General features: G+C 37.2%; 1 protein-coding gene across 1 annotated transcript in view; it reads left to right on the top strand.

Annotated features, from left to right (window-relative positions):
* ABCA13 (ATP binding cassette subfamily A member 13) overlaps window positions 1-6,052 on the top strand; it is a 168,646-nt gene extending 162,594 nt beyond the window's left edge. Inside the window, exons 53-55 of the mRNA XM_041411692.1 lie at window positions 3,421-3,526; window positions 4,388-4,525; window positions 5,963-6,052. Coding sequence (XP_041267626.1) covers window positions 3,421-3,526; window positions 4,388-4,525; window positions 5,963-6,052 — 334 coding nt within the window. The remainder of the gene's footprint in view (window positions 1-3,420; window positions 3,527-4,387; window positions 4,526-5,962) is intronic.
* The last annotated feature ends 20,725 nt before the right edge of the window (window positions 6,053-26,777 follow it).

The raw sequence follows: 26,777 nt of genomic DNA, 5'->3' as shown, positions 1-26,777 counted from the left end.
CCTTTTGACTGCCTCATCATCTTTCTTTCATTATGAAAATTTTTAGCCTATTTAGTAATTCCTGGCATGGAAATATTTCCATTCCTTGCTACCTTTTCATGTTCCTTTTGCTCCCTTGTTATCGGAGTGCTCAGACACCTTGAAGACCTATGGAAATTAGAAGTGTGGAGTTGTAGTTTTTGCTAAGCTCCTGCTTCTGCAGCTGATGCTTCTTTAAATAGTCAAGTTAATTAGTTTACAATCAATTTGAGAATTTATATTTTAGCTTCAGTCTCATGTTGGCATTTTAACAGAAAAAACACTCAATAAGTTGTACTCCCAGAACCACTAATGAGGTGAAACTCAAGCATAAACTAGTAGTTTGAGGAAGAAGAGGAAGGATAAGAGAGAAGAAAAATATTTCATTTTGTCAGAATATGTGGTTTTGTGTATTTGTTTATACAAAAATAGAAATGCAGGTGTTGTTAAAGTAACATGGCAGTGCACAATGTGTTCTCTGTTGAATAGCTGTGGAGAAATGAAGAATCTTTTGCAGCAGATGGCTGCTGAATGAGTGTGCTGGCTCAACTTAGGCCATTCTAATGACAATGTCTTCCTCTTTAGGTCTTGAGCTCTCAGGTGCTAAAGGTTTGATGCTAACAGTGCTACTCAAACCAGACTGTGGTTTCCTCTGTAATTCCACTTTGTGTTTCTGAATTAATTGAATTGTCTGAATCAGAGAGGAAAGCAGAGTGAATAAAATGGTCAACTCGGTTTCCATTTCCTCAGTGCATTGCCGAAAGCAGCTTGCTGATTATAGCAGGGGGAAATGTTTATTGCTAATCAGCTTACTCTATATGGGGAGGTCTTGTACTAAAATGAAGTATAAAATCAAGGTATAGAAGCATCATAACTCCTCTAGCCAAAAGGAGAAAATATTTTAAAGTTTTTTATTGGTGCCATGCTGGCATTTATGCCATTCAAAACTTAGAACTAAATCAAAGTTGCATAGACTCCTCTGTCTTTGCTAATCAGAATTTTGATTAATTTTCTTTGGAAACTTCATTGCATACAGCAATTTTATTTTATGAGATTGTTGAATGTTCCCATAAACCAGCATTTTTCAAACTGTAATTCAATGGTTGTTGCATAGAAATGCCAAAAAACTGATCAGAATCAATGATCTCCTGTAAAATGTTGCCTCAGGTTAGCTGTCAACTAAATTGAATACCCTTGTTAACTATATCCATCTTTGTAACAACTTTTTTTATTGTCACTTGTATTTTTTTCAGGGATGATGCTATGCATTTAAAACATATAATTAGAGATCTATTTAAAACATAGTAAATCTTTGCAAAGCAAATCTGCCAGACACTGCTTTGGATTCCACTTAATTCTGGATCTCTGATGAATCAGCACTGTTTGTCTTTCAGGCTACACTCTCCAGTAAATATTTAGTACCCTGCTGTCTGGACTTAATACAATTTAGTTCATGAAACATCCTTCAGGAACCAACAGACAGGACACTGCATCAAGATGTTTCTTACTCCATTTCAGTAGTTCAGTGGTTGCATTTGACTACAATAAAAAAATAAACAAACAAAAGAAATTAACCCAACTGAAGAAAAACAACAACAACAACAAAAAAAGCAACCCACAAAACACCAAACAACCCCAAAGGCTAGAAAACCCTATACTCATTTATCTGTGGTGGAGTTTTAAATTTTTATGCAGAAGCTGGCATTCTTTTGTGCTACATAGAAAGTTAGGATTTTTGTTTGAGATCCTTGGAAATTGTATTTTGAAATAATGAGATATTCTTAATAGAATCAAGTCTGCAGTCTATTTTTTTCATTGTGGAAACTTGCATTGCTCTTAAATCAATGTCGATTGTTCCTTTATAGCAACAGTTTCTGACTCAATGCAAAATAGGGGTTAAAGCCCTTACATTGGTATACACTTATTATTGGTCAGGAACATGCGGTGTTTCATGTGGGATATTTTGGTGGGAATCATTCATGTACTGGTTAAACTGGACATATTTCTCAAAATAGTTCTTTCTTTTTTTACCTTTTGATTGATAATCTGTAGACATTTTTTATTGTATTGAAATAGGGCAGCGTTGTAGACTGTGCTGTAATATATCCTCTGCTTTGATGACATGAAAATGTGCCTCTCACCAGTCAGACCCAATTAAGCCAGCTGCTGCCCTGAATCGTGGGTTGTGCACAGGAAAGACACGAGAGAGGAGGGTTTTGGCACGAGGTCATATTACAGAGGTAATCACTAGGAGCCAAACCACTGGAATAAAGGATTTGGCAATGAGCAGTTGCCACACTGGAGAGGAAAGAAAAGGGAGTTATGCCGGAATGAAGGATGTGGGGCTGGTGGTGAGTAGAAAGACAGAGGAAGTGACAGATTTCTGGGGAGACATGGGCAGTGCTGACCAAGTTCCCTGTCCTCCTTTCAGCTCTGCCTTTCCCTTGCTCACTGGCAGCAGGGAGGAGCAGTGGCAGTGGAAAGCTCTTCTGATGTGGCTCCTTCTGGTGTTTTTCCCAAGCAATTAACCAAAAGGGAGAATCCAAAGGAAGGAGTTTAGGTAGCTGCAAAGTAGGGAAAGGGTGCAGCACAGCGCCTTTTTTGGGTTCCATGTCTCTGCTGAGCTGTCTGTGCACCCCAGTCTGGGGACTGGTGCAACACAACCTCCATTGCTTAAGAAATGTGCATAAGACCATAGCTGTCATTTCAATATTCACTGCTTTATTGCAACTTTCCCAAATAACCATCAGCAGTGAGTAAAGCTAATAAAAAAGATAGTGTTGGTTAGATTGCCTATACTTAAATTTTATCACATTTGTGTTGAGAAAGAGAAGTTCATTTCCTAAATCATTCCGAGAGAGATTGCATGGTCATAGAAGTCAAAGAAAATTGGTTAACTTTGCCATCTCCCTAAATATCCCTACACATGACTTTGCATATCTTTAAAATACCATTGTACTGACACTGCTGAAATCTTCTTTTGAAGGTGTAGCTTTGTTAACAGATTCGAAAAATAGTGCTACATGCCCATTCTTCTCATTAGAAAAGTTGAAGGATATTTTTTTCTTTTTCTGTATATGTGATTGGTAATCTTCATAGTTTTATACTGACTACTCAAAGTAATATAGCAATTAAAGCATAGTTTACTTAACAAAAGTTCAGGTATATTAAGCAGTGAGACACACTGGTAACTAAAATAAGTCATAACATGTCTATTGTCTCTGTTATTATAAAACTTTCTTATTGAAGTTCTGTTGTTCAATAGCATTATAATAAAATCACAAGGATAATGCACAGGCATGCATGATACTTGATATAATTGTAGGAAAATCAATTGAACCAAATATTCTCCTTGTCTTCATGGTGTCCTCATGGATTTATGTTTCTGTGTCTCATTCCCAGATTTGGAGAGGGTTATTCTGTCAAGGTTTGGCTTAGCAAAGAAATAAGTTATGGAAGAATGATTTTGGACTGTCTACAAATGCATTTTCCTGGAACACAGTTTAAGGTACAGATAAAACTCCAAATTGTAGTATACGGCAGGATTAATTTGGGGCTTGTAAGAACAGTATGTACATGTTTGGATATTTACATGTTTGGATATATTTATCTTGGGAAAAGTACATATTAATATCTATTTTATTTTTCTATTAATCAATTCATAAAAAATTGACTTGTGATGGTGGTTGAATCAACTCCAAACAGGAATTTACGCAATGTAAATAAAAAGGCCTTTTCTCTGACTGAAAATTTCCTTTTGTTTTTATTATTGAAGTTTAACTCAAATCTCTGTTCACCTGAAGTAAGACTACAGTGTAGTCACTAAGAGTATTTGCTTTGATTGCTTTCAAGGCCCAGAGTTCATAAGTCTCAGCCTTTACTGAGAGTCTTTGATTTAATACAAAGCCTTATAAAAGACTTATAGCAATTATATTTCAATAAACACTCTCAAAGGCTTTTATTTTAACTGTGTTTAGGAAAAGAATCATGGGAAACAATGTCTATCTTAGAGATGAACCTCTTTGTGGGCATAAGTCTGTATTGAGATCAGACAGCTCTGTGTCTGCATATGTTCAGCCTTTTCTCAGACTGCATTGTAGCAACACTAGTCTGTTAGATTCAAATTGCTCTGAAGTTTTATATCTTTTATGAGATTAACAAGCCGTCACCTCACAAAATCTGTACTCTCAGTATGAACCACTCTTTGTTCTATGAATGTGGGCAAAATATGTTATTTTTTAAAAGCTCATATTTTCCAGATTAATCTGCAATAAGAGCCTATTGAAGGTAGACTGATTGTAAGCAAGTGTAGCTTCATCACCAAGCATGTTCACTTTTATCTGTTTTTATAATTTTTACTTTTTTTCAGGGACAGCATCTTAACCTGCTCGAGTACCATGTACCAAGAAGTCAGGGATGCTTAGCAGAGCTCTTCAGAGTCCTAGAGAATCACAAAGTTTTTCTCCAAATCAAACACTACTCCATTAGCCAAACCACATTAGAGCAGGTATTTTATGATTTCTCGTTCCTTTCTTTCCCATTTTTTTTTTTTTTGTCTAAATGTGCTGCATATTGTAGTTATTGATGTAGCAGAATGTTCTGTCATTTGCTGGGTCACCTGAATGTATGCGATACTCCAGCAGTTCCAGGCCATCTCAGGTCCCACACTGCTTTTGTGCTGGAGGTAAGCACAGCAAAAGCATCACAGCAAGCCACACACTTGTAGTGTGCACAAACATAATCTGTGCTTAGATGAATCTGGAGCTGTGTGGGACAACAAGATAGCAGTGTGAACTGCCATCCCCACAGTCCAAAAGTTGGGATCTTACCAATGTCCTTGAAAAGGCTGAACCAGTCTCTGTAAATCGTGGTAAACCTTAGACTTTCAGAACATTTTCCTGTGAGAATTTTAAATGTACAAACAGACAGAAGAGACCAGACTATGAAATCCTATTGTGAGAAAAAGAGGAACACGTTGATGGCAACCATGGGATTTCTGGATGATTGTGATGTGTTACATCATCTCCATATGCAACTGCTTGTTATTCTTTCTGCAAACTGAGAGGCACATCTAGTCAAAATATTAATTTTCTGTGATTGATGGTGTGAATTTGTTCCTTTTTCCCATGTGCAAATCATTATTGAAGTATTCTCCTCTGTGCTGGTCTACTAACTACTTGTAAATGATCTGTTCACTGAGTGACTGCATATAAGATAATTTCAGCCTGTTTCTTCAGGCATTGTTCACTCAGATTTACTTCCTTTCCATTTTTCATGTTGATGCATCACCTCAGTCACCTGCCACCACTTCCTCTCTCTGACTGCCAGTTTTAAACAGGAAAATAGTTCTTCACAGCAACAAACACACTTTAAATGCACCCCAAGTTTGCTTGCATATGAAGAGGATCATTTGAATAAAGAAGAGCCATTTTTCCCTCTACATGCCACTGTGAAATATTTGTGTGGTTAAAAATGAAACAAGATTTTATGTAGGAAGATCTGTGTTTAAAAAACCCAAACCAATTCAAGGAGGCACATTAGTTTTTGAATCAGAAGTGTGCTTTCACCTTGAAATATTTGCACCCTCATCTGTAATATATTATTGGCAGAAACAACAGACTCAGATTCTTTAGGTATGTCATTCAAAGACAATTAAAACCATTGTTTCATATTTACTTGTGCATAAAATGCATTTTTCATTTCCTGGTAAATTATTTTACCATAATTTTTATCATTTATCAGCCCCTGTCTTAGCTGGAGAGGGGAAGAGGGATTATTTCTAGAGTTTATGACATGTTTTTAGAGGTGTTCCCTCAACATGAGTTATTAGTTATTTTGTCAAAAAATCTAAGGAGAGCAGCTAAGAAATGCCATCACCTATATCCCCAAAGTCTGAATTCAAGTACTTTTATTTTGAAAATAGTACTTTTTTCATGTCTTACAGGTATTCATTAATTTTGCAACACAGCAACAAGGAGTCTTGCATTCTTCACAAGGATCCCCTGTTGTTCATCATGATCACCTCCCAGTCTAGGCTCAGAACAGGATACAGCTTCAACATATATGTGTGTGTGTGTTTGCATATATGTACACAAAGCTACATGCAATAACTTTTCAACAGTGAACAATTTGTGTATGAGAAACAAATTGTAGAAGCAGAGGTGAGTTTTCGTCTGTAGGCCAGAAGGAATGATACCAGTTCTTGGTTAAGCAAGAAACTGATTATGTGAATCAAAAAATCCACCAAAAAAAGTAAAGTTTTCTTAATTTAACGGGAATTTTAAAATACAAATGGCATATTTAATGCAGAAAAAAAGAAGGCTGATCTGAAATGGCTGATCAGAAATGTCAGTGTATAGCAGATTTTTTTGGTGGTAGCTCTGCATTCGACTATAGTACTTTCTTGCATGCATACTTAATATCTAATTTTTACATGATAAGGCAAAAAAAACCATTTGAATGGTAGCAATATCTTGGCTATTTTATTTAATCACATAAATTGAGAGCCTTTCAATTTCTCTGTTAATTCAGTTCTGTGTTGTGACAAGCTAAATTAACCTTTTTGTTGTATAAAGGGTGCACTGTATTCCATAAGGCTTCATGTTAAAGAGGTTATTAGTGTACTAGCCTAGTCTGCCTTCCAGTCCTCTTAAGTAAATTTAACAAATTTTCATAAATCATGAAAATCATGTCATGATTGACAATGAGCCTAAGCCTGCAGGTTGCTGCTGGAAGTATTCTCAAGTACCTTTTTAATGACTTAGTTTGTTTTTCTCATATTTTTGTTTCCTTTTTCTTCAAAAAGAATGTCAAAATGCTGTTTAATGGGAACACTAAAGGACAATAAGATAAAAATTCAGACTGCGATCAATAAATTTCTTAATAAATATATTATGATGCTAGATACTTCAGACAAGGCCACAGCCTTCAGCCTGTACTTGTGTAAAATAAGTGAACATTTGATGGATGAAAACTCCTTGTGTATTGTGCTTGGAGAAAAAAAGAGTGAATTTTTTTGGTAGTAATTTTCTGCCTCATCCAAAACAAATCTTTGAAGCTTCTATGAAATTAACTCATGCCATTTTATTGGACTACACTGCCAAATAGCTGAAACCAGTGACTTAGAAGTTATTTGCTGCAATATGATTTTGGTTGGGCAGTGGTGAGGGAAGTTCACTTTGAGGTGGGAGAATTTGATTTTAAGTGGCCAATATTGCAGAGATGCTGCTATAATCCCCTGCTGTACAATGATAAAATATTAAAAAAAAAAATAAATTGTGTTTTATGCTTTGCAAGCTGACTCAGAAGACTGTTTATTGAGTCTTGATTTGTTCATGTTTCTTTGGCCCATTATGCTTTTTTAAAATCAGGAATTCAGGTTGCCTATTTAAAAAGATGAAATTACGTCCTTGAAAAATAAATAAATAAAATAAATTAAACCCCAAAGCAGACAGGCTTTGTCTGCATGTGCATATGGGTCAGAGTGAGCTTATGAAAATGCTTTATCATTACAATGGATTGGTAAAAAGTCAGAACTCTGCCAAGCTACTCAGGACCCAAAGCACCTAGGAACTGCTAAACCCCAACAGCTACCACCCTGGTAGAATCCCCATAGCACAATGGGATGTCCATATTTGATGTGGAAACAGTTATCTTTAATTTCTTCACGAGGCTGGGAGTGGAAGGTTTCTAAGGTGCCCAATTAGAACAAAAAACAGTCAATTTTACAAAGCAGATTGTGAGAGAAGTAGTGGACATGAAAGGAAAAAGAAGGCAGATGCAGGAATTTTGGGCACAAATAGAAATATGGCATCATTGAAGTAGCCTGCTTAATTTCAGCACCTCAGGATGGAAGAAACTGGGCATTCAAGGAACAGCCAAGGATCTCTTAGTCATAGTCTGAAACCACTCAACAGAACATTTCTGTAGCTCTTAACTGAAAAAAGTAGAAGGCAAAGTATGGCAGTCACATGAACAGGGCTTTTGGCTTTTTTATTTTATTTTTGTTGGTGTGTCTAGACTTGTAGACCACTGATATTATTACTGATTGATTTGCCTTGGGTTTTATTTTTGTTTTTATAAACTAGTAACTCTGTCTCAACCACCACAAGTCCTTAAAAAATGATGAAATGTACTCAAGGAAGTTTAAGGATTTAGGAAAGTAGATGGTTGCAATCCTTGCAGTGTGAGGCAGCTGAGCCAAAATATGTGATTTGTATGAAATTGTGGAAAGAGCACTTTTTCCTGCTGAGGAAGGGTGTCAAGCAGTTGAATTAATAAAACAGTCCTGCAGTTTTCTTTGACCAAAGGAAGCATAAAAGCACAAGACTCACTGTGGTGAGACTGAAAAATGATAGCCTAGCTGAATGCTCAGATAGGGGAGCTTCTTCAAGTCTTAGCTGTGTAACACTAATTAAATGTCACTTTTTTCTGATTAAAATATGAAAGATTATATTAGTTTAATAGATGAATACAGTAAATAAGGTTTGCTTCAGACTGATGGTTGAGTAAATTCAGTTAACAGTGTTTTTCTTTTTTTTAAATTACTTCATATGCATCTCAGGAGACCCAATTTAATTCAGGCAAGTAGCAAACAATATCTGTCTACCAATCCTTTATGGGTAAAGAAGGTCAAAATCTAATTGAGTGCCTGTGTACCAGGTTTTGTCTCAGAGACTATTTTCCCTTTCTTTAACTTGTGGCATTCCTAATGTATGCAAGTTTTAACAAAAGTATTTTGAAGATTTTTGGTTTATTCCTTTATTTATTTATCAAAATAAATCACTAAACTAGGAGTCTGGACAGAAAAGGTCAATTATACATTAATGATGAAAGAATCATTGAATTCATAATTCATGAAGAAATATCTCTTAACACCTCTGGATTTGGAATCAAACACAGCTGAGGATTTTAACAATACTTCTCTTGTGTGATTCTTGTTTGGAAAGTTTCATTTTATTTCAGCTGGAAATTTCTCTGACTGTGAAAGCAAGCTCTTCATCCTGAACAATAAACTAGAATTAAGCTCAAAGTTATAAAATCAGCTGAATATATGAAATACTCAACAGTAAAACTGGGAAGATGATAATCATACTTTTAAGGGACTATTCCACAGCCCAAGTCAAAAGAAGGCTTTGGCCAACCTTTGAGCAGATTGCTTCAGGCCCTCTTTTTATTTTCATGCAGTAATAGAATGATGTGACCAAAAATAAACAGTAGGTCTGAACTTTAACTCAAAGTATCACAAATTCTGTGGGGGTGGAAGGGTGATAGTATTAGTGGACAGGATGTCAAAACTCACAAATTACCTCTTTGAATATGGCTGCATTTTAAATTTCTGTACAGATTTTTTTTCTCCTGTAAAGAAAGAACTTATTTCTCTGGTTTGGTTCAGTCATGACCACGGATGATAAATTTTGCCCATGGTAGTGAAAGACGTATAACATGATTTTCAGGAAAGGAATTGGGTGTCTTTTGAGCTTGCTTGTCCTTGTGAAATTTGAATCACTGAGGTCTGAAATCACATAAATTTGGAAGCAGAATCAAACTGTTCCTGGAACTGCTCAACTTCTAGATCTGTCTAAAACCAATTTAGGTAAGGATATTGCTTTCCTGGTCTTTTTGTAGTAAGTAGTAAAGCTGACACTTTCTTTGATTCAGTTTAATATGATCTAATCTTTTTATGTCAGCACTTTCAATTTTTCTTTCTTAGCGAGATCAAAGCTAGCAGTGAAAAGATCTTACTTACAGTGATTGAGAGCTGACTAGCTCAGACCAACAACAGCTAAAGAGAAAATGCTTCCTGAGTTGTGTATTAGATCCTTGCATTACAAATAGAACTGATGCTGTTGCAGGTGCAATACGAGTGGGCAGCAGGTACAGAGCAGAAATCACAGCTGTCTCATTCTTGCACAGAAAGCAGACATCTGCTGCTATCAATGGGCCAGGTTCTGCTGAATGTTTTAGCAGATGAGTTCTCCATGCTGAATAATGATATGGGTCACTGAAACAAATCAAAGCATCTTTCTTCTTTATTAAATTTTTCTGTCTCATACTAATATTGTTCCAGCTTATTGCTACATGGAGCTATGTGCTGGGATAAATTCTGACTCCTTTTACAATGGTGCTGTAAAAGCCATGATCAGAGTCTGCACTGTAAAAGTATATGCACATCTTTAGCTTAGGCTGGTTCATATCTGCTTTCTATGATATACAAGTGGAGAAAGAGGAACTATAAGCTATATAAGCAAAAGCCAATAGGTGAGATTTCCATGTGCATCTGATTTACTCCAGCTATAGAACACCACACACACATAATTTTGCTGCCTGTGCATGCCATGGGCAATTTAAAGAAGTGCCTAGGGGTTAATGGACTATGAGGTGCCCAGCAGAGAAATGTAGGATCCTCTAACGTGCAGTGGTATAAGGTAAGATCAATCAGGAATCTTTTAACCCGCTTATTGAGGCAGTAAATGCTGGTTAATAGCGAAGTGTAATGCATGTAATTTGAGAAAAGTATCAGAAACACTTTTGTCCTTAGCATGTGCTGAAACAGGGAAATGCAAACTTTATTCCATATATAATTTTTGTATCATTCTTAATTCCTGTTCTACTTATGTTACTGTATGCAATTACCACACCCCCAAAAAACTTCAGTGCTTCCCTCAGACTAAAATATTTTGAAATGTGATTCAACTTCCACAAAATGTGAAAGCTTGTGGAGTTTTTTTACCTTCGATTTTATTGAGAAGATGTCTTATTCTTAAGACTTACATAATTATAGCTGAGTGTGTGAGTGAAGGAGCACGTGACATTTATGCTGAACCTAATAGAATATGCATGTAATGCTCTAGCTGAGGAGTTGTAGTCACCTGATACTTTGTAGCTAATGATAATTGTCTAATAAGAAGAACTTGAAATTGTTTTCTTAGAAGTCTGCTATCATAAATAATTGTGTTAGCAAAGTGTGAATACAAAACAGATTGAATCTAGCTAAAAGAGTATTCTCAGGATGTGAAAGGTAAGAATCAAGGTCATACATAGCATGTTGAAGTGTTGTATTGTTGGGGTTTATTTTCCCTGTCAAAGTTAACTAAGTGATTAGAAGTGGCACTTGTCAGTGTCCAGCAACACGCTGAAAATGCTTATTTGTGGCCCAGAGCTGACGTTGTTTACATGCTGATCAACTAGTAGTCTCTTTTTTTTTTTTTTTTTTTTTTTTTACCACCTGCATGTTGTAGACAAAATGGCAATTAAATTTAATGCAAAAAATTATGTTCTGGGGTCTTTGTGAGCTGTGCAATTAAAAATAGATTTTCTGGGTGTCCAGCAACTGGGTACAATTACTCCCAGAAGCATTTAAGTATTTATATATATAAAACGTTAAGTAAATTTTGAGAAGAGTCTTTGCAGAAATGTTTGAGAATATTAAGTTTTTCTTTGCGTATACTATATAGATTTCTACTTAAAATCTAAGTGAAAATACAGGTGTCCATAATTATATGCTTCTAATGGTGAAATGGATAGATTTAGCTTTAACCCACAACTTTGAGCTGGGAAGAGTGGCGTCTACTATGTAGAATCCCACTCTTCCCATAGCAGAAGATCTACTATGTGTCTGAACTCAGGGATGGAGACTGACAGCAGACTCTGTAACTCTGTACCTGGAGGGTGCATGTCTCTACAAAGTGTGAAGAGCCCTCTTTTTAACCACTTCAAGGTATTGACTGTAGGAAGAACTGAAACATTTCTTGTTGCAAGACTTGCTTCCTTATAAATACTTGTTACTGCACACACATACATCCCATCTATATGTAGCAGAGAAACTGCTACAAGTTTTCAGGAAGGACGAGATTTTTTTCTGTACCAAGGTTCCATTTGCTATGAATTTGCTCAAGATTGTTCTTCTTTTAGTAGATTTTAGTGTTCTTAGTTATCAATCAGTGTTTTCAGTCTTTGGCTTTTACCCCATGTTGTAAAGTGACAGCTGACTTCATGGTTTTTTGATACTGTGTCGTAAACAGGTCTTTTAATAGACCCCAGCTGAAAAAGCTTCAGCATCTGAGGAAAGTGTTTCCCTTGGTAGAGGTTTTGCCTTTTGCTCACTATATTGGTTGCCAGATCTTGGATGTGAAAAGCTTCCCCAACATTGTCACTTTAGGGAAGAGTTGGGACTTTTTCTGTTTCACTTCTGCTAAATCATCAGAGCAGTTTCTCTAAATAAATTTATTACTCTCAGAGAGTTCAAAGACACCGATGATGTCTTCCCTCTATTCTGCTCAGTACCAGAACTCACAGTTGCAGTTATCTGGCATCTTAGAATCATAGAATGGTTTGGAAGGGACCTTAAATATCATCTAGTTCCAGCTTCCCTGCCATGGACAGGGACACCTTTCACTGGCTCAGAGCCCTATACAACCTGGCCTGGAACACCTGCAGGGATGGGGCATCTATGGCTTCTTTGGGCAATCTATTCCAGTGCCTCACCACCCTCACCATAAAGAATTTCTTTAGAATACCTAGTCAAAAGTTATTCTTTCCGTTTGAAACCATTCCCTCTTGGTCCATCATTACAGTTCCTGATGAAGAGTAGGCCCCCTGTAGGCCCTTCAGATGCTGGAAGGTTGCTATGAGGTCTCCACACAACTTTTCTCTCCTCCAGGATGAATAACCACTGCTTTTTCAGCTTGTCTTTGCAGGGAAGATTCTCTAGTCCCCACATCAACGTTGTGGATCTCCTCTGGACTTGCTCCAACAGTTCCATAGCTTCCATCAAAGATTACATCAGTAGGTGTCAGGTGAAAAACAGCTGGTTCAGGAAGGCCTAAAAGAAAACAGACACTCTACACTTACAAAAGTATGTTGCGGGGTGGGGTGGGGGGGGTTTCTGTGTATTAAAGAATGTTTCCTAGCAGCAGTGTTCACAAGAAGAAAGGCTTAAAATATTAGCTAATAATCAAGAAAGCAACTTTTGGTTCTATTTGGGCCAACATTCAGTATTCAAGGGTGGGAGTGAGATTTTGTCTATGTTCCTAATCAGTACTGAGGTTTGAACATGCTTCTTCAATAATTTCAGAAAGTTATGGAGGGCTTTTGGCAACTAATTTTCATTGACTCTTCGAATTATAGTTGTTTTCATGTGCTAGAGAAAAATATCAGCTTGCCTACCACATCCACTGAAAAAGGTTGTACCACTTTCTTCATGTCATTTTGAAAGTGGTGAAAAATGTGGATGTCTCACAGAGACATCCTTGTTGACACAATCAAGGGTCCAAATAGCAAAATTGTCTCAAAAGCATTGGTCAGGTTTTAGGGCTTTTTCAGTGGGTCTAAACAGAGTTGGGAAATTGATACAATTATTTTTTTCTGTTCAATGTTTGAATCTTCTGATACTAGTATAGCGAGGCTGCAGTTGCCAGTCTGACTTCTGACTGTGTCCTCAGGTCCACTCTTTCCTTCTGAACTGAATGGGACATGGAGACGTACAAAATTCTGCAAGGTGACCCCAGCTGCTGAAGTTCCTGCCTCTGTTTCCAAGAAGCATATAAAACAGTTATGACACTAATTTAGATCACAATAATATAAAGTGACATAAAAGCAGATAGTAGATTTACATGTTGCCCTTTGGCATTAATGAAGCCCAGAATGGGTGCAGCAGTCCAAGTCAATTATGTTATGAAGGAAAACTCCGCGGCAAGAGCTGTCTCAAAGACAATACCTGCCCAGAAAAGCCACTCTGGTAGGTGTAGCATAGGCAGAGGAATACCTGAGAACAAGGGAAGTGTACCAGAGAGTATGAGAAAGGAAGTACCTGGCCTTTCATCCAGTTTCTTCCAGCAGAAGCATTTATGTCATTTGGCAGTAAAGATAGCACTGTAACTGAGGATACAACAGAGCTTTTCCCCTACTGTTTGGTTTGGGGAAACAAAAAATCCTTGTGTGGACTTTCCATCTGTTAAAGTAAGTTCTTTTTATAGGGACATACTGTTTGCAATTCTGGAATTTTATCTACTCAAAAGTTTCAACAGTTATCTTTTGCTAAGAATAGCAAATAGTCTTTGATAAGAGACCAGGGAAATACAAGTAATTTTTCTTGGTGTAGTTTGTTATTTCTCTTCCAGGTTTTTGTCTTTTTTTGAGTGTGTGTGTGTCTTTTCTTGTTTGTTTGTTTTGTTTTGATTTGTGGGTTTTTTATGTTTCTTTTTTTTTTTTTTTTTTTTTTTTTTTTTAATTGAGTGGTAATTTGGTGGCAAAATGTTTTGTTTTGTGTAGAATTTTTTATCTTCTTTTTTTTCATGTGGGAAAGTTAATGGCCAGGAGCAGAAGTGGATGAAGAAAATACTTAACGGCTCTAAAATTTTTCAAATTAAATAGCAGATCTTTTAAAATTATCTTAAGCCTATACTTTTCTTTTTTCAGAATCCTAAATGACATTTAATCACTTAGATTCTTTTGAGTATTTTATTGTTTTTTACCATGCAAATTGTGATCAAGTTAGTATAAATGTTTATTTTGGTGGCAGGTACATTAATAATTGTTCTAACTTATTTACTTATCTCTGTAGAGATTTTATATGTTTTGATATAGGTGCTGATAAAGGATTTAATAAATTTAAATAAAACTTTGTTTTCCTCAAACATTGTATTCCATTTTCTTGCCAAAACACAGTAAAACAAAATATATGACCTATTATGCAATAGGTAAAAGGAAATATATTTTAATCAGATATGAATAACAGATTAGAAGAATCTTTAATTCACTTTTATCTTGCTTTGATCTGAAACCAAACTCTGAGCAGCCAGAAACATTAAAGACTTAGGGGAAACAAGGGTGACTCATTTTCTTGGATCACATTGAATTGATTTTCTAAAGAAAAGAATATGACTTTGAATTATATCTACAATTTAAAATGTTTTGAGCTGATTTCTCAAAAAGTACATGTGTGGCAGATGCTCAAAGGCATCTGCCATTGTATCAGCATTAGACATGTAATAAAACTTTCTCCAGTATTCATTGCTATATTATAGCTTTTCCTTCTACAGAGCAGTTGGCTTAAGTCTTCCTTCAAAGTCTTGGTAACATTGCATAGTGAAGGAGACAGAATTTCAATTGAATTCATGCAAACAAAAAAATGTTGGCCTCTTGATGTATCATTAAAGAATATGACAGTTTATTTGACATGGAAACTTGAAAAAAAATTTATATATTAAGGCCATTGTTGTCTATGGCAAGCTTGACACAGTATTCTGTAGATATTAAAAGAAAAGAAGAAAAAAAATTATTTTAATGTCATTCTTATTCATGATATTCCTGTGTGTAGTAAAAATAGCTTTAAAAAATGTCTTTGAAAACTAAGAGAATCAAGGGCTTTGCTCTTCCCCATCTCTGATTTACACAGTGGCAGGAGGATTGTGCTGGTGCAGCAGAAGATTTGGTTTCATTATTCTTTATTGCTGTGAGGATATTTCTAGCTTGCCACTGGCAAAAGTCAGGCTGGAAAAACTAGAAGTACTAGTTTTCTAGGCTCTGCCCATGCCTAGATCACAGAATAATGTTTTCCACAGCAGATTGTGTAGATGCCTATACTGTAAGTACTTCTACTCCTTAGGAAGCTAATTATCACTGACTTGTCTTGCTAACTTGGCATTTCAGACTTTAACTTGCTCTATGATGTGCCTGGAAGCAGCATTGTCTTAGGTCAGTTGAAGGTATGGGCAGTAAGTGTGTTGTGCTGTGTTCATGTGTCAGATGCAGACTTTATAACTTCTCTTTAAAAAAATAAAAAAGATGAACTTAAAATGTAGAAGCAGTGGTGTTTGGGGAATAGGATGAATTTGATACCTGCTGTCCTGTGAAAATGTAGCAGTGCTGCTTCTCAGGTATAATCAAGATGTTCAGGCTTGTTGCCAGCTCCAGCAACCTGTAGGGTGGGAAATGTTAATGGTGACAGCTAGTAGAGGTTGGCTTTTCCTTTAAGCGTAGAAACTTATTTAACTTGTTTGCTTGAAGTTGAGAGTGGCTAGCTTTATGGCTCTGCATCATGATGCAGACAAGTTCCTCAGTACAACATGCAGACAATTTTTCCCCTTTAAGGTAATAGGAAATTTTTCCCCCTTTAGGTAATAAGAAAGTTTAATTGATGATCACAACTTGCCATCAACATTAAAAAGTGTTCAAAAGCAATTGTAGGGATGTGCATATTTGTACTTGCCTCAAATCTGAATGTTGCTTTGTCTGCAAACAATAAACCATAATAATCTGAGCAATGGGAAGGACCTCACAACAATTTCTATTACATAGCAGCATGCCAAGTGAAGGCTTATATTTCAAATTATTGACAAAATAAATCCAGTCTTGGTTCTTTCCTATCAAGTTGCTTTGGTTGCTCACGATGGAAAAGGAAATAATGAGGAAAACATTCTTGTTAGAACTATGTAAAATTGTGCAGGGTTTTCTGGAGCACTAGAGGGAGCAAGAAGGTAAAAGTTCTCAAAAATGCAACTGCTTACTTGGAGGTTGAATTGTTAGAAATGAAGTCTACCCTACCATGCAGGTGAATAAAACTAATGCACCAGTAAAAATCCCCCAGCAAAACACAAACCATAATCAAAACTGAAACGATACCTTACATTGGTTTTTGGAGTTTTGTTTTTTTGTAGTGTTCTGTCCTATTATTGTTTTTTACTCCCACATAGACACACTAACAGCATTCTTCCCCTCCTCCCCACACCCCCTTCCCTTTTTGTTTATTGTTTTGAGGGGATGCTTTTGTTTTCATATCTCTGCAAGCTGAGCGTGTGTTGATCTAGGCTACTGCTAAGGGCTGGCTCTGACAGAACCAGAAGTCCTTGTTTCTCCTCATCAGAGACCCCTGTGGGCAAATGTTAACCTGCCAAGAGCATGTGCATTCCAAGGAGGATTTGCAAATGAACTAGTTGTTTTCCACGAAAAATATTTCCTGACCTAAATCTTTCTGTCCTAAGGAGAAAAAAAAAAAAAAAAAAAAAAAAAAAAAAAAACACAAAAAAAAAAAAAAAAAAAAAAAAAAAATTTTCCCGCCACAAAATTTTTTTTTCAAAAGAAAAAAAAAAAAAAAAAAAAAAAAAAAAAAAAAACAACCCAAAAAATCAAAAAACAAAAAAAAGAAATTATATGCAATAAATACTCTTGCAGATGAGAGAATATTTTTCCTAGTGTCCCCTCTGCCCACTCATGTTAACTGTTTCTAGAATAAAATAACAAATTCTGGTGAGCACAGCATTTCATTTTGGTTATTCACAGAACTGACCCCGAACCAATAAATAGAAGTTTTACCCAAGTGGATTAGCCCACATGCATGTTTGTCTCAATTATAATCTGCCAGTAGCTTTGGAAAATCAAAGACATTTGGGGGAATATTCTCATCTTAGTGTGTTGAATATTACTAGCTGACTCCTCCTGGGATTTGTGAACAACAATACCAGTACAATGAATTTGAAATACAATTCTACACTGATGAAAAAGCCTGTTTTTCATAAGGCACCACAATCATCATGGTGGTAAATAATTTAAATGCTCTTTTTCCTGTTCTCCTTTGTGTTTCATTAAGCACAGTTTTGGATAAATAAAGAGCAGGATAAGTTTGGAGATGCTTGGCCTAGGACAACTGCCAGCTCATGCACAGTCTGAGGACAGTGTGAGGTGACACCTGCCCCTAAGGCTTAGGAGGAGCTGTGGATGGGCAGGTGGCCGCAGCCCTTGCTAGAGGAATCTCTTAGAGGCAGAGCATGTGTAGCAGGATGTTCCCAATACGGAGAGCTGGACTTCCGTCTCTCCCAGCTTGCCAAGAGATGCTTTGTTTGCACTTTATAACACTCAGCAAGATGTCAGCAAGAGGCAGGATGAATTCCAATATGCAGTTGCCTCTTCTGAAGGTGAAGTGGGAAGAAACTCAGTGCCTGCTTTCTTTCACCTGGTTTATGTACACAGGCGTAGCCACTTCAAAACTTCCCGGTTGACTGTTTTGGACCTTGCCTTGCAATATTTCTTTTAAATATACCAACAAGGTGTCAGGCAGCAGTGGCACCCACCAACCACAGGTACAATAATGGCATGAGAAACCAGTGTGCCGTGAGACTTGGAGCTTTCTTTAATAGCTCCCTCTTGCATGTAGATAGCACATTTTACTTCAATATTTGTGCACCTTTTGTAGATTTCTTATAATATCTTCTGCCTTGCAATTGTATTCTCCCTTGACAATTAAAGAAGTGCCAACCCGTTGTATAAAATTCAGTTTATTTCTTTATTATATTGGCTGATATCTTTGTTAAACCCCAGTTTTCTTTGCTTTTGTTGTTACAACAAATAAAAATAGGTCTGTTTATACCCGTTCTCTGATTTTACTGTAGCTCATCCCATGAGGTGAGCAGTGATACACTGAATAGGGTTCAGACATGTGCTCAGTGACTCCAGCTGCAGAGTGAGAGCTGCTATAGTGACAGGACCATCCCTGTAAACAGAGCTCTTCCCTTGATCTGTAAATTCAGTCTACAGGACTTCTGATGCCCAAACTTTTAATGGGCGTCCTTAATAACTCTCCTCTACTAGCACTTCAATATTTATTTCTTAGTATCCTTATTTATGAAAACAAAACTTTATTCCAAAATCAAATCTGTGATATCTGTGGCAAGTTAGGTGTCAAGAAGGCTTTTGAAGCTTAATTTGAGGCTTAAACTATTCTGGAATTAGGGTTGTTTATCTTGAGACGATAAGGCGAAAATAATTAAAGTCGCTGCTTATCCAAAGTGCATTACAGTTAACACTTAAAAAAAAAAAAAGTTTTGTACAGAAGCATATTCCTCTGTAGTGTATCCAGCAATACAACACTGCCCCTAAAGATTAACTTACTGTTGTGGTTTAGAACTGTATTCTCCAATTTAGTGCTCCCACTGAAGCCACTTTAAACCACGCACTGCTTGCTCACTCTGCCCCATCCCTCTCACCTCCTGCCTCCACTCCACTCCCTTGTGGCAGGCTGGAGAGGAGAACTGGAGGCACAACAGGTAAGAGCAATTTACTGGAAACAGCAATGAGACAAGAAAATTAACAGTAACACCAATGAACAGAAAATTGACAGGAACTCATGACTGAGTGTATAAGAAAAAAAATATTACTTCTTACTCTGCAGAAACGACTGGCAGTACCAGGCCACTCACTCTGCCACGCTGTCCTGAATCAAAGTGACCCTTTCCCCGCTTCCTGCAAATGAGTGAAGGAAGATGGAACAACCACTGTGTCCTTGCCATGCCCCCTTCCTGGTTACTGCAAAAATTCAATCCTCTCCTGGCCAGAACCAGAACACCTAGTCACTTCATATGCCAGTTTAAGAAAATGTCTCTTCTGAAGACAGCACTGAGAGTAATATTCAATAATAATCTTAAATCTCACTGAGATAAATGAGAATTTCATACATGCCTGGAATTTAACACGTAATTAAAATGTTTCAGCTAATAAGGAAGGCTTTAATCCATCTTTGGATGATTATCTAGCTGGATGCAAGATTCTAGAGACATTAACTCCCATCCTTTGTCTCCTTCTGAACCCAAACTCTCCTGAGAGCAGGAGGCCAAAGCTGCCCGAGGTTCATAGGCTGTGGGCTGGTTTTTAGACTGTTCTGATCATATAATCCACCTTCTCTAGGTCAGAGCTCAACTTTCACCCCAAGCCCATAGAAATTTTTTGTGCCAGAGGAGGCCATAGGCTAAGGAAGCTGTCTGACTGTCCCTTGATTAGGAGTAAAGGATCAGCCAAGCTGTTGAGCTCTCTCAATCTTGAATTACCTTCTGTGTTCCAATGACCAGCTTAACATAGGCTCTGAATGTGCTGCCTTCCATTCTTTCACGATCTCGATGCAGCTAAAATGATAAGAATTTTCATTTCCAATATTTTTAGTTTATTTTCCCTTTTGTGAAGGTTTCTGGAATTCCAACTATTCTAGGAGGCAGCCTCTAAAATACTTGTATAACTGCATATGTTTTTGCTATGAAATATATCTTAGTTTCCCAGCAGTTTTCCAAATGAAATGATTGACTTCATTGGATGAGAAGCCTTAGATGAAATAGGTCTCAATATTTGTGTATTATCCAGGGTAATAATGAATGGCACCCTACTTGAATATACTTACAGACTCTCATACTTTTTTTCAAAGCCAGAGAATATATTTTCTTTATGTGTTTTCATTATAATTTTAATTGCATATTTTTTTCATAAGTGCAGGGCTTTTAAAATTATATATTTCTTATATAGGGAAAAAAGAACTTCATTTTACTTTCATATGTTCTGATTATAAAAGAAAAACAGAAAAGTTTTCAGTTATCCTGATACAAACTCATAGCTGCTAACTCTGGAGTAATTCTGCATTTACATAAAGTTGAAGACTGGAAAAGCCTGAAAATAAAAGTTATGAGAAGAATAATTTTTTTTATTGATTGAAAGTCATGGAAATTGCTCACGCGCCCTCAGTTTATTACTTCCCTGCTTGGACTAAGGAGGCACAGAAGCAATAAGTGAAATGGATCTACTGGGTAAATAACATCTCGATTTTTGTAATCCTTTTATGTACTTATAAGGCAATGATTCAGTGAATGTGGTTTCTTCAAACTGGGCAGTGTTTTAGCTCATCATATTCATATTCCAGATATGCTGCTGTTTTGATAATTATGCATCTATTGTCAGAGAAAATCTCCACTTGTATAAAAGCTGCAGGTGTTTAGCACTTTTTAAAATCAGGCAATACATCTGTGGTCAAAAAAAGTACACGCTCAGCCTTTTTACCTCTACGCGATATTGAATAAAGTTTTGCAGCAAACTTCAAAGATCCAGCCCAGTGCCCTTTCTTTTGACTTATTGAAAGAGAAAGGAATAGCTCTTGATTTCTTTTGTATGCATATAGGTAGCTGTAGATAGAACTAGCTTAGTTCTGCTTGAGTGTTTGCTGTCACAAGTAGTGCCTTCTTGTGGCAGTTGCTTTTGACAAGCTGGAAAATTGATACCTTTTACTTAAGGGAGATCCTCAAGGTAAGTATTCCAGGTGCTCTCTTGTTTGAGGCAATAGCTGGGCATGTTTTTAAAAAATTTTACTTTACTTACTGTCCCTCTTTTTGGTATATGAAGGGAGTGAATGGAAGTGAGTGAGAGGCTGAGATGCGCAGCACGCAGCACCCTGGAGAGAGAGCTTTGCTTCTCATTTGAAATGCAGAGACCTCTCTGGTCAGCTGAGCTCATGGAAATTAAATGCTTGGCTCATCTGTACCAGCCACAGGATAATGTGGGCTGTAGTGTTTAAGCTGTTCACACAGTGTCAAAAGAACATTTTGTCTGTGCAATACCCACATTATAAAGCACGGGACTACCTTGGCTTTCAGATGCTATGTCAGCAGTTACTGTAGATTTGTACTATTTATCATAGGAAACAGTTGAGCTTTGGGGTTATTTGGATCACACTTCAGGTGTTTTATACTTTTTTTTAGCCTCTAAACTCTGCCAGCATGCCCAAGTGGAATGAGATATTCAAGGCCCAAGTGCAAATGGACATACCCTGGTGTAAAGCTTCTGCAAAGTGGGAGTGAAGTGTTTCAGCTGCACAAAGAATAGCTTTACCTCCCCAGCTGGATCTCTGAGTGAGTCAGGTCTGGGTGCTGTGTTTTTCCAGTAGTTATGAAGATTAGTAGGTGTAGGCAGGGATTTTGATATATTACACTTACTTTTGCTGGTGTGTAATAGCCTATTATTTATCTAGTGCCAACACAACTCTTCAAAATTGCTGGTAATGTATATTATATTTTGTATTTCCTCTCTCTCATGATGGCACACTAAACAATGGAAGCATTGATAAATATTTTGTAAACAATATGTACCAATTACCTTGACAAAAAAGGCAACTAACAATTTTTCCTGGACTCTGATTTTGACATCAAATAAGGCACAGTCTGAAGTGTTTTTATGAAAACAAGTTTCAATTCTACCAGGATTATTAGCGGGATTTTTTTTCCACTTTTGCTAAAGATAGTTGCTAATACCTTTGACTTGTTAATGCTCATCACAAAGTTCCAAAACCTCATCGAGTTAACTTACACAGCATTTAACTGCCAGTGAAAAACTTCAAAATTTGAGTTTAATTTAATGATTGCAATGAAAATGAGAACCCAGAGTGTGAGGGATTTTTGAAATATTTTCATGCATGATTTTAAAAAAACCAGGCTTCTCAAAAAAGAAGATGCCTGGAATCTTAAGTTTATAGTTGAAGGCAAACGTGTGTTTTGCATGTAATTGATTAGCAGCCTAACTGTGATTGAAAAAGGATGTCTTTTATAAATTTGCAGAAAATAAGTGATAGTATTGTTGCTTGTAGGTAACTTAAAGTGACATCAGTGTTCTTCGAATGTGATTTTGTGATTATTTTTACCATAGTTTGTAGTGGACAGTCCTCCAATAGAAAGTGAAAACATATTTTCTTTTTTTTTTTTTTTTTTTTTCCAGTGGCTTAATAAGTCAAATCAGAGTTCCCAATAGCCTCTTTTTTCCTCTCTCCAGTTATTCTAACAGGGGTGGGAGTAGTTACACTGAAGTCATGCGAGTAACTAGAAGAGTAAATCCTTCCAAATTTTTCACCCAGCATATCAGAGCAAATCTGAAACTCTTTGTGGCCCTCAGTGACCAGCAGCAATGCATTTGCATCTGCTACAATGAAATGTGGGACTTAATTAAAGCTAAACTGAGCATCTTGAACTTAGATGATCAAGTACATGCTCATATATCAACTTGCTGCCTACAGACTGTGCCCAGAAAAGGGTTTTCAGATGGGCGGGAGGGATGAATTCGATAATCACTCCCTGATGATGATGATGTCAAGGATCACATTCTGAAGATATTAAATATTACCACAGATTTCAGTCAACCTTAAAAAGGCTACAGAGACAGGGAGTGCCCAGATTAGAAGACCGGTTTCCTGGCTCTCCTCCTGTATGCTTTCTCTAGCTCACTACTGTACCTGTTAGGGATTTGCACAATTAAGGATTTTCATGCATTTGGGCATTGAAAGGTATGAAGAGATATGAAGAATTCAGGTCTACATAGGAGAGATGAATATGGACTTCCACTTACTTCTTTTTGCTTGCCTGTGCTTTGAGTTTTAGAGATTAAAAAAAATACTTCATACCTTTAAAAGATACATTGATTCCTCTGTTAAATAATCTGCAGTAGTTATGGACACGATCCTTTTTGGTGTTCTTTTTTGTGTTTTCATATGTGAATTAGTTGGATAAAGGACATGAGCTGTTTCTTTGCCTTTATTTCAGAGAATAGTCATCCTCATGCCTAGATATGTCTTAAATACCTTCCTGGGATTTGTTTTGATAAACTTCTACAATATTGTGGGAATGTTCAGATGGGTTAATTGCCTCCAACTAAAACACTTGCATTCTGACTACCTACGTACTCCATCCCAGCACGTAACTTTTCTCTTCAAACATTAGATTTCAGATCTTAGAGTCTGAAATGTGCCAAAGTTACTCAACAATGTATGGTGTGGAAATCCTGCATGATTTTTTATTTTTCAACAACTACCTGGAATTTGTGAAACTTCACCGTCTGTTTAACACTTATGCTGTGTAGATGAGGAAGATATTTTTGCTGCATCTCTAAAATCTTTGTCAAGGATATGATGACCTAGTCAAGGAGCAACTAAGTGAACTGTACTGCAACACGCCACATAGAAAACAGCCTGATCTCAGGGATGATTAAATGAACTATTCTACTTTTAAGTGTATTTTTCTTGTTGTTATTGTAAAATAAAAGAAACCTTAGAAGTACAATTTGAACTTATTATAAGATAATTTTATTGATCATAATTATAAGATAATTTTATTGATCATAATTTCAAGACAGAATAATTGAAAAAACTCATAGATTAATTGAAGAAAGGTGGAGTGGGCTTGAAAGCTTTTGGGATAAACCATTACAATTTAAATTTGAAAAGTTATCTGTTTCTATAGTTAACAGAATATTGTGAAGTTTTGTCTAGGAGTTTATATATGGAAGTGGTTTGAAAATAAATAAGGGAATAAACTTCTGAAAGACTAAAAATGAAACCATCCCAGCATATGAAAGAGAAAATGCAAGATAATACCAGAAAAGATCCAATAACATGAAGATGCAAGATATGAAATTTCTTTCCCTGTCAAAGTGTTTTTCAAGTATCTTGCCTCCATAATGGGACAAGATGACTAAGAAAAGAGTAATGTTCTGTCCTCTCTGAAATGTACCAATTCTGGCAGGCATGGACACACTCTCTTGTTTCCATTTCAAGAGGGTTATTGCTGTTCTCTATAAGCAAAGTATTTTAAGAGAGATGTCACTCACAAAAATTCCATGAAGCCTGACTGATGCTACATGAGTTAGCAGGGTTAAATCTGATAGCTTTGTCTTTCTGTCCTCCAGTGTGTGAGACAGACAGGAGCAGGGGTGATCCCAAGGACCATCCCTTCACTTGGGATCTTCGCTGGCTCCAGCAGAGTCCAGCTCTGCATGCAGTGGGGTGCATCAGGAAGAACATTGCTCGCAGGTAAAGAGCGATGATCCTGCCCCTCTCCCAGCCCCTGTGAGCCCACGTCTGGAGTGCTGTGTCCAGTTCTGGGCTCCTCAGTACCAGAGAGACATGGAGACATGGAGTTTGTAGAATCGGTCTGCAGAGGACTACAAAGATGAATAGGGGACTGGAGCATCTCTTTTCTGAGGAGAGCCTGAGGGAACCTGGGCTGTTCAGTCTCAAGAAGAGATGACTGTGAGGGGACCTCATCAGTGTCTGTCAGTATCTGAAGGGTAGATAGGTCAGGAGGGTGGATCCAGGCTCTGCTCAGTGGTGACAAGCAATAGGACAGGAGGCAACAAGCAGAAACTAATGCATAGGAAGTATCGCCTGAATATAAGGAAGAATTTTTTTACTGTGCAGAAAACTGAGCACTGGAGCAGACTGTCCAGAGAGGCTGTGGAGTCTCCTTCACTGGAGATATTCAAGAACTGTCTGGATGAAATTCTGTACCATGTGTGCTGGGATGACCCTGCTTGAGCAGGGAGGTTGGACCACAGCTCTCACTGTGGTCCTTTCCAACCTAATTCATTCAGTGACTTTTTGTATCTTCCACATTTTAAACAGTTTTATGAATGCAAAGCAAAGCAGAGCACTGAGGAATTAAAGGACAGTTCCTTTGTGAGAAAAATATCACACTTGCATTTGTGAATCGAGATACAGAGATCAAACCTCAAAAAGGTAAGGCTTGGAAGCACTGTTCAGGTCTAATGCCTTAAAGCAGTTTTTCTTATAGTAGCTTTATACGTAATTGATTTGCTATCTGTCCTATGCAGGGATCTTGCAGAATAGTTATCAAGGGATTGAGTCATGAAATATTTGGAAAGACAGTTCCTACTATAATGAGAAACTTAACTTTTGATAAAATTACTGATTTTTGCATGTCAGAAGGAAGACTCAATTTGCCAGTAAGAAACACAGCTGTTAAGCTCTCTGTAATCCTTTGATTGTCAAGGGGGCATCCCTGGTAGTGGAAGAAGGAAGGTTTGGGAGGGGGAAGCCTTTCATGTGTGCAAGAGAGAAAACTTTGAAACAGGGCCTATGAAGATGAGACTTGTATGCCTGACTTCTAAAGAATGTCTAATACATGCCTCCTTGGCTATATTTTCACTGCTCTAACTTTGCTTTATTTTGACATGCAATTCCTCGTATCATGCTTTGTCTATTCTTGTTTTTCTGCATCCATATTTCTGGAACTAATTTGTGTTGAAAAAGACCTCAGGACATCTCCAGCCCAATCTCATGATCAAAGCAGAACCAGGTAGATCAGGCCAGGTTTCTTAAGACTGTTTTGGTCAGGACTTGAAAATCTCCAGGGATGAGGTTTGAAAAGCCTCTCTGTACACCTTGCTTTAACATCTGAGTGTTCTCACTGTGAAAAAGCTTTTCCTTATAGGAAGTTTGAGCCTTTCTTATATAATTTTGTGCCTGATGTGTCTTTTTCTTGCACTACACACTGTCATCTAGAGCCTAGGTTCATTTCCTTGATGACTTCCCTGTTGATACTGGGATATCCTCAATGAAGCCAGGTGGTGGTTTAACCTCAACAGGAAATTAAACTCCAAGTAAGCTGCTTCCTATTTCCTTCCTTCTGATACGGGAGGGACAAAAGCAGAGACCATGGGTTGAGGTAAAAATTCATTGAAAACAAAAAACAGTGGAATAAGAAATGTACAATAACAACACAAATAATACCAAAAGTTTGCAAAGAGAGAAGTTTTATCCCTAGAAAAGTATTCACCTCTAGGAACAAAAATGAGATGGTGTATGGTCCCTGTTGGTCATATCCAGTGGTTTCCCCAGACAAAGAAAATAGGGTGACTGTTCACATGTGCCACCCATGTGACAGTAGAGAACAAAGACAAGATGGCAAGGAGGCTTCCATGGATAGTGTTTCCCACCCTGCTAGCCAAAACCAATGAAAAATCAATGACAAACAAACCCCACAAAAGGGGGTTTGCTTATCTGATTGGATCCCATTTCCTCTCCACTGGCTCCGGTCTGCACAGGGTCCTCAGCTGCTGTTTCTACTGCTCTGCTGTGCTGGAGGTCAGTCCCACTGTTGCTGCTTCCCATTCCACTGCACTCCTTTTGGTCAGTTCAGCTGGGTTCAGCTGAGCTTCCTCCCACTGGGATA

Source organism: Onychostruthus taczanowskii, unplaced genomic scaffold (genome assembly GCF_017590055.1).
Source record: "Onychostruthus taczanowskii isolate IOZ18803 unplaced genomic scaffold, ASM1759005v1 scaffold37, whole genome shotgun sequence".
Classification (NCBI taxonomy): domain Eukaryota; kingdom Metazoa; phylum Chordata; class Aves; order Passeriformes; family Passeridae; genus Onychostruthus; species Onychostruthus taczanowskii.
This window is presented reverse-complemented; position numbering and strand designations above follow the sequence as displayed.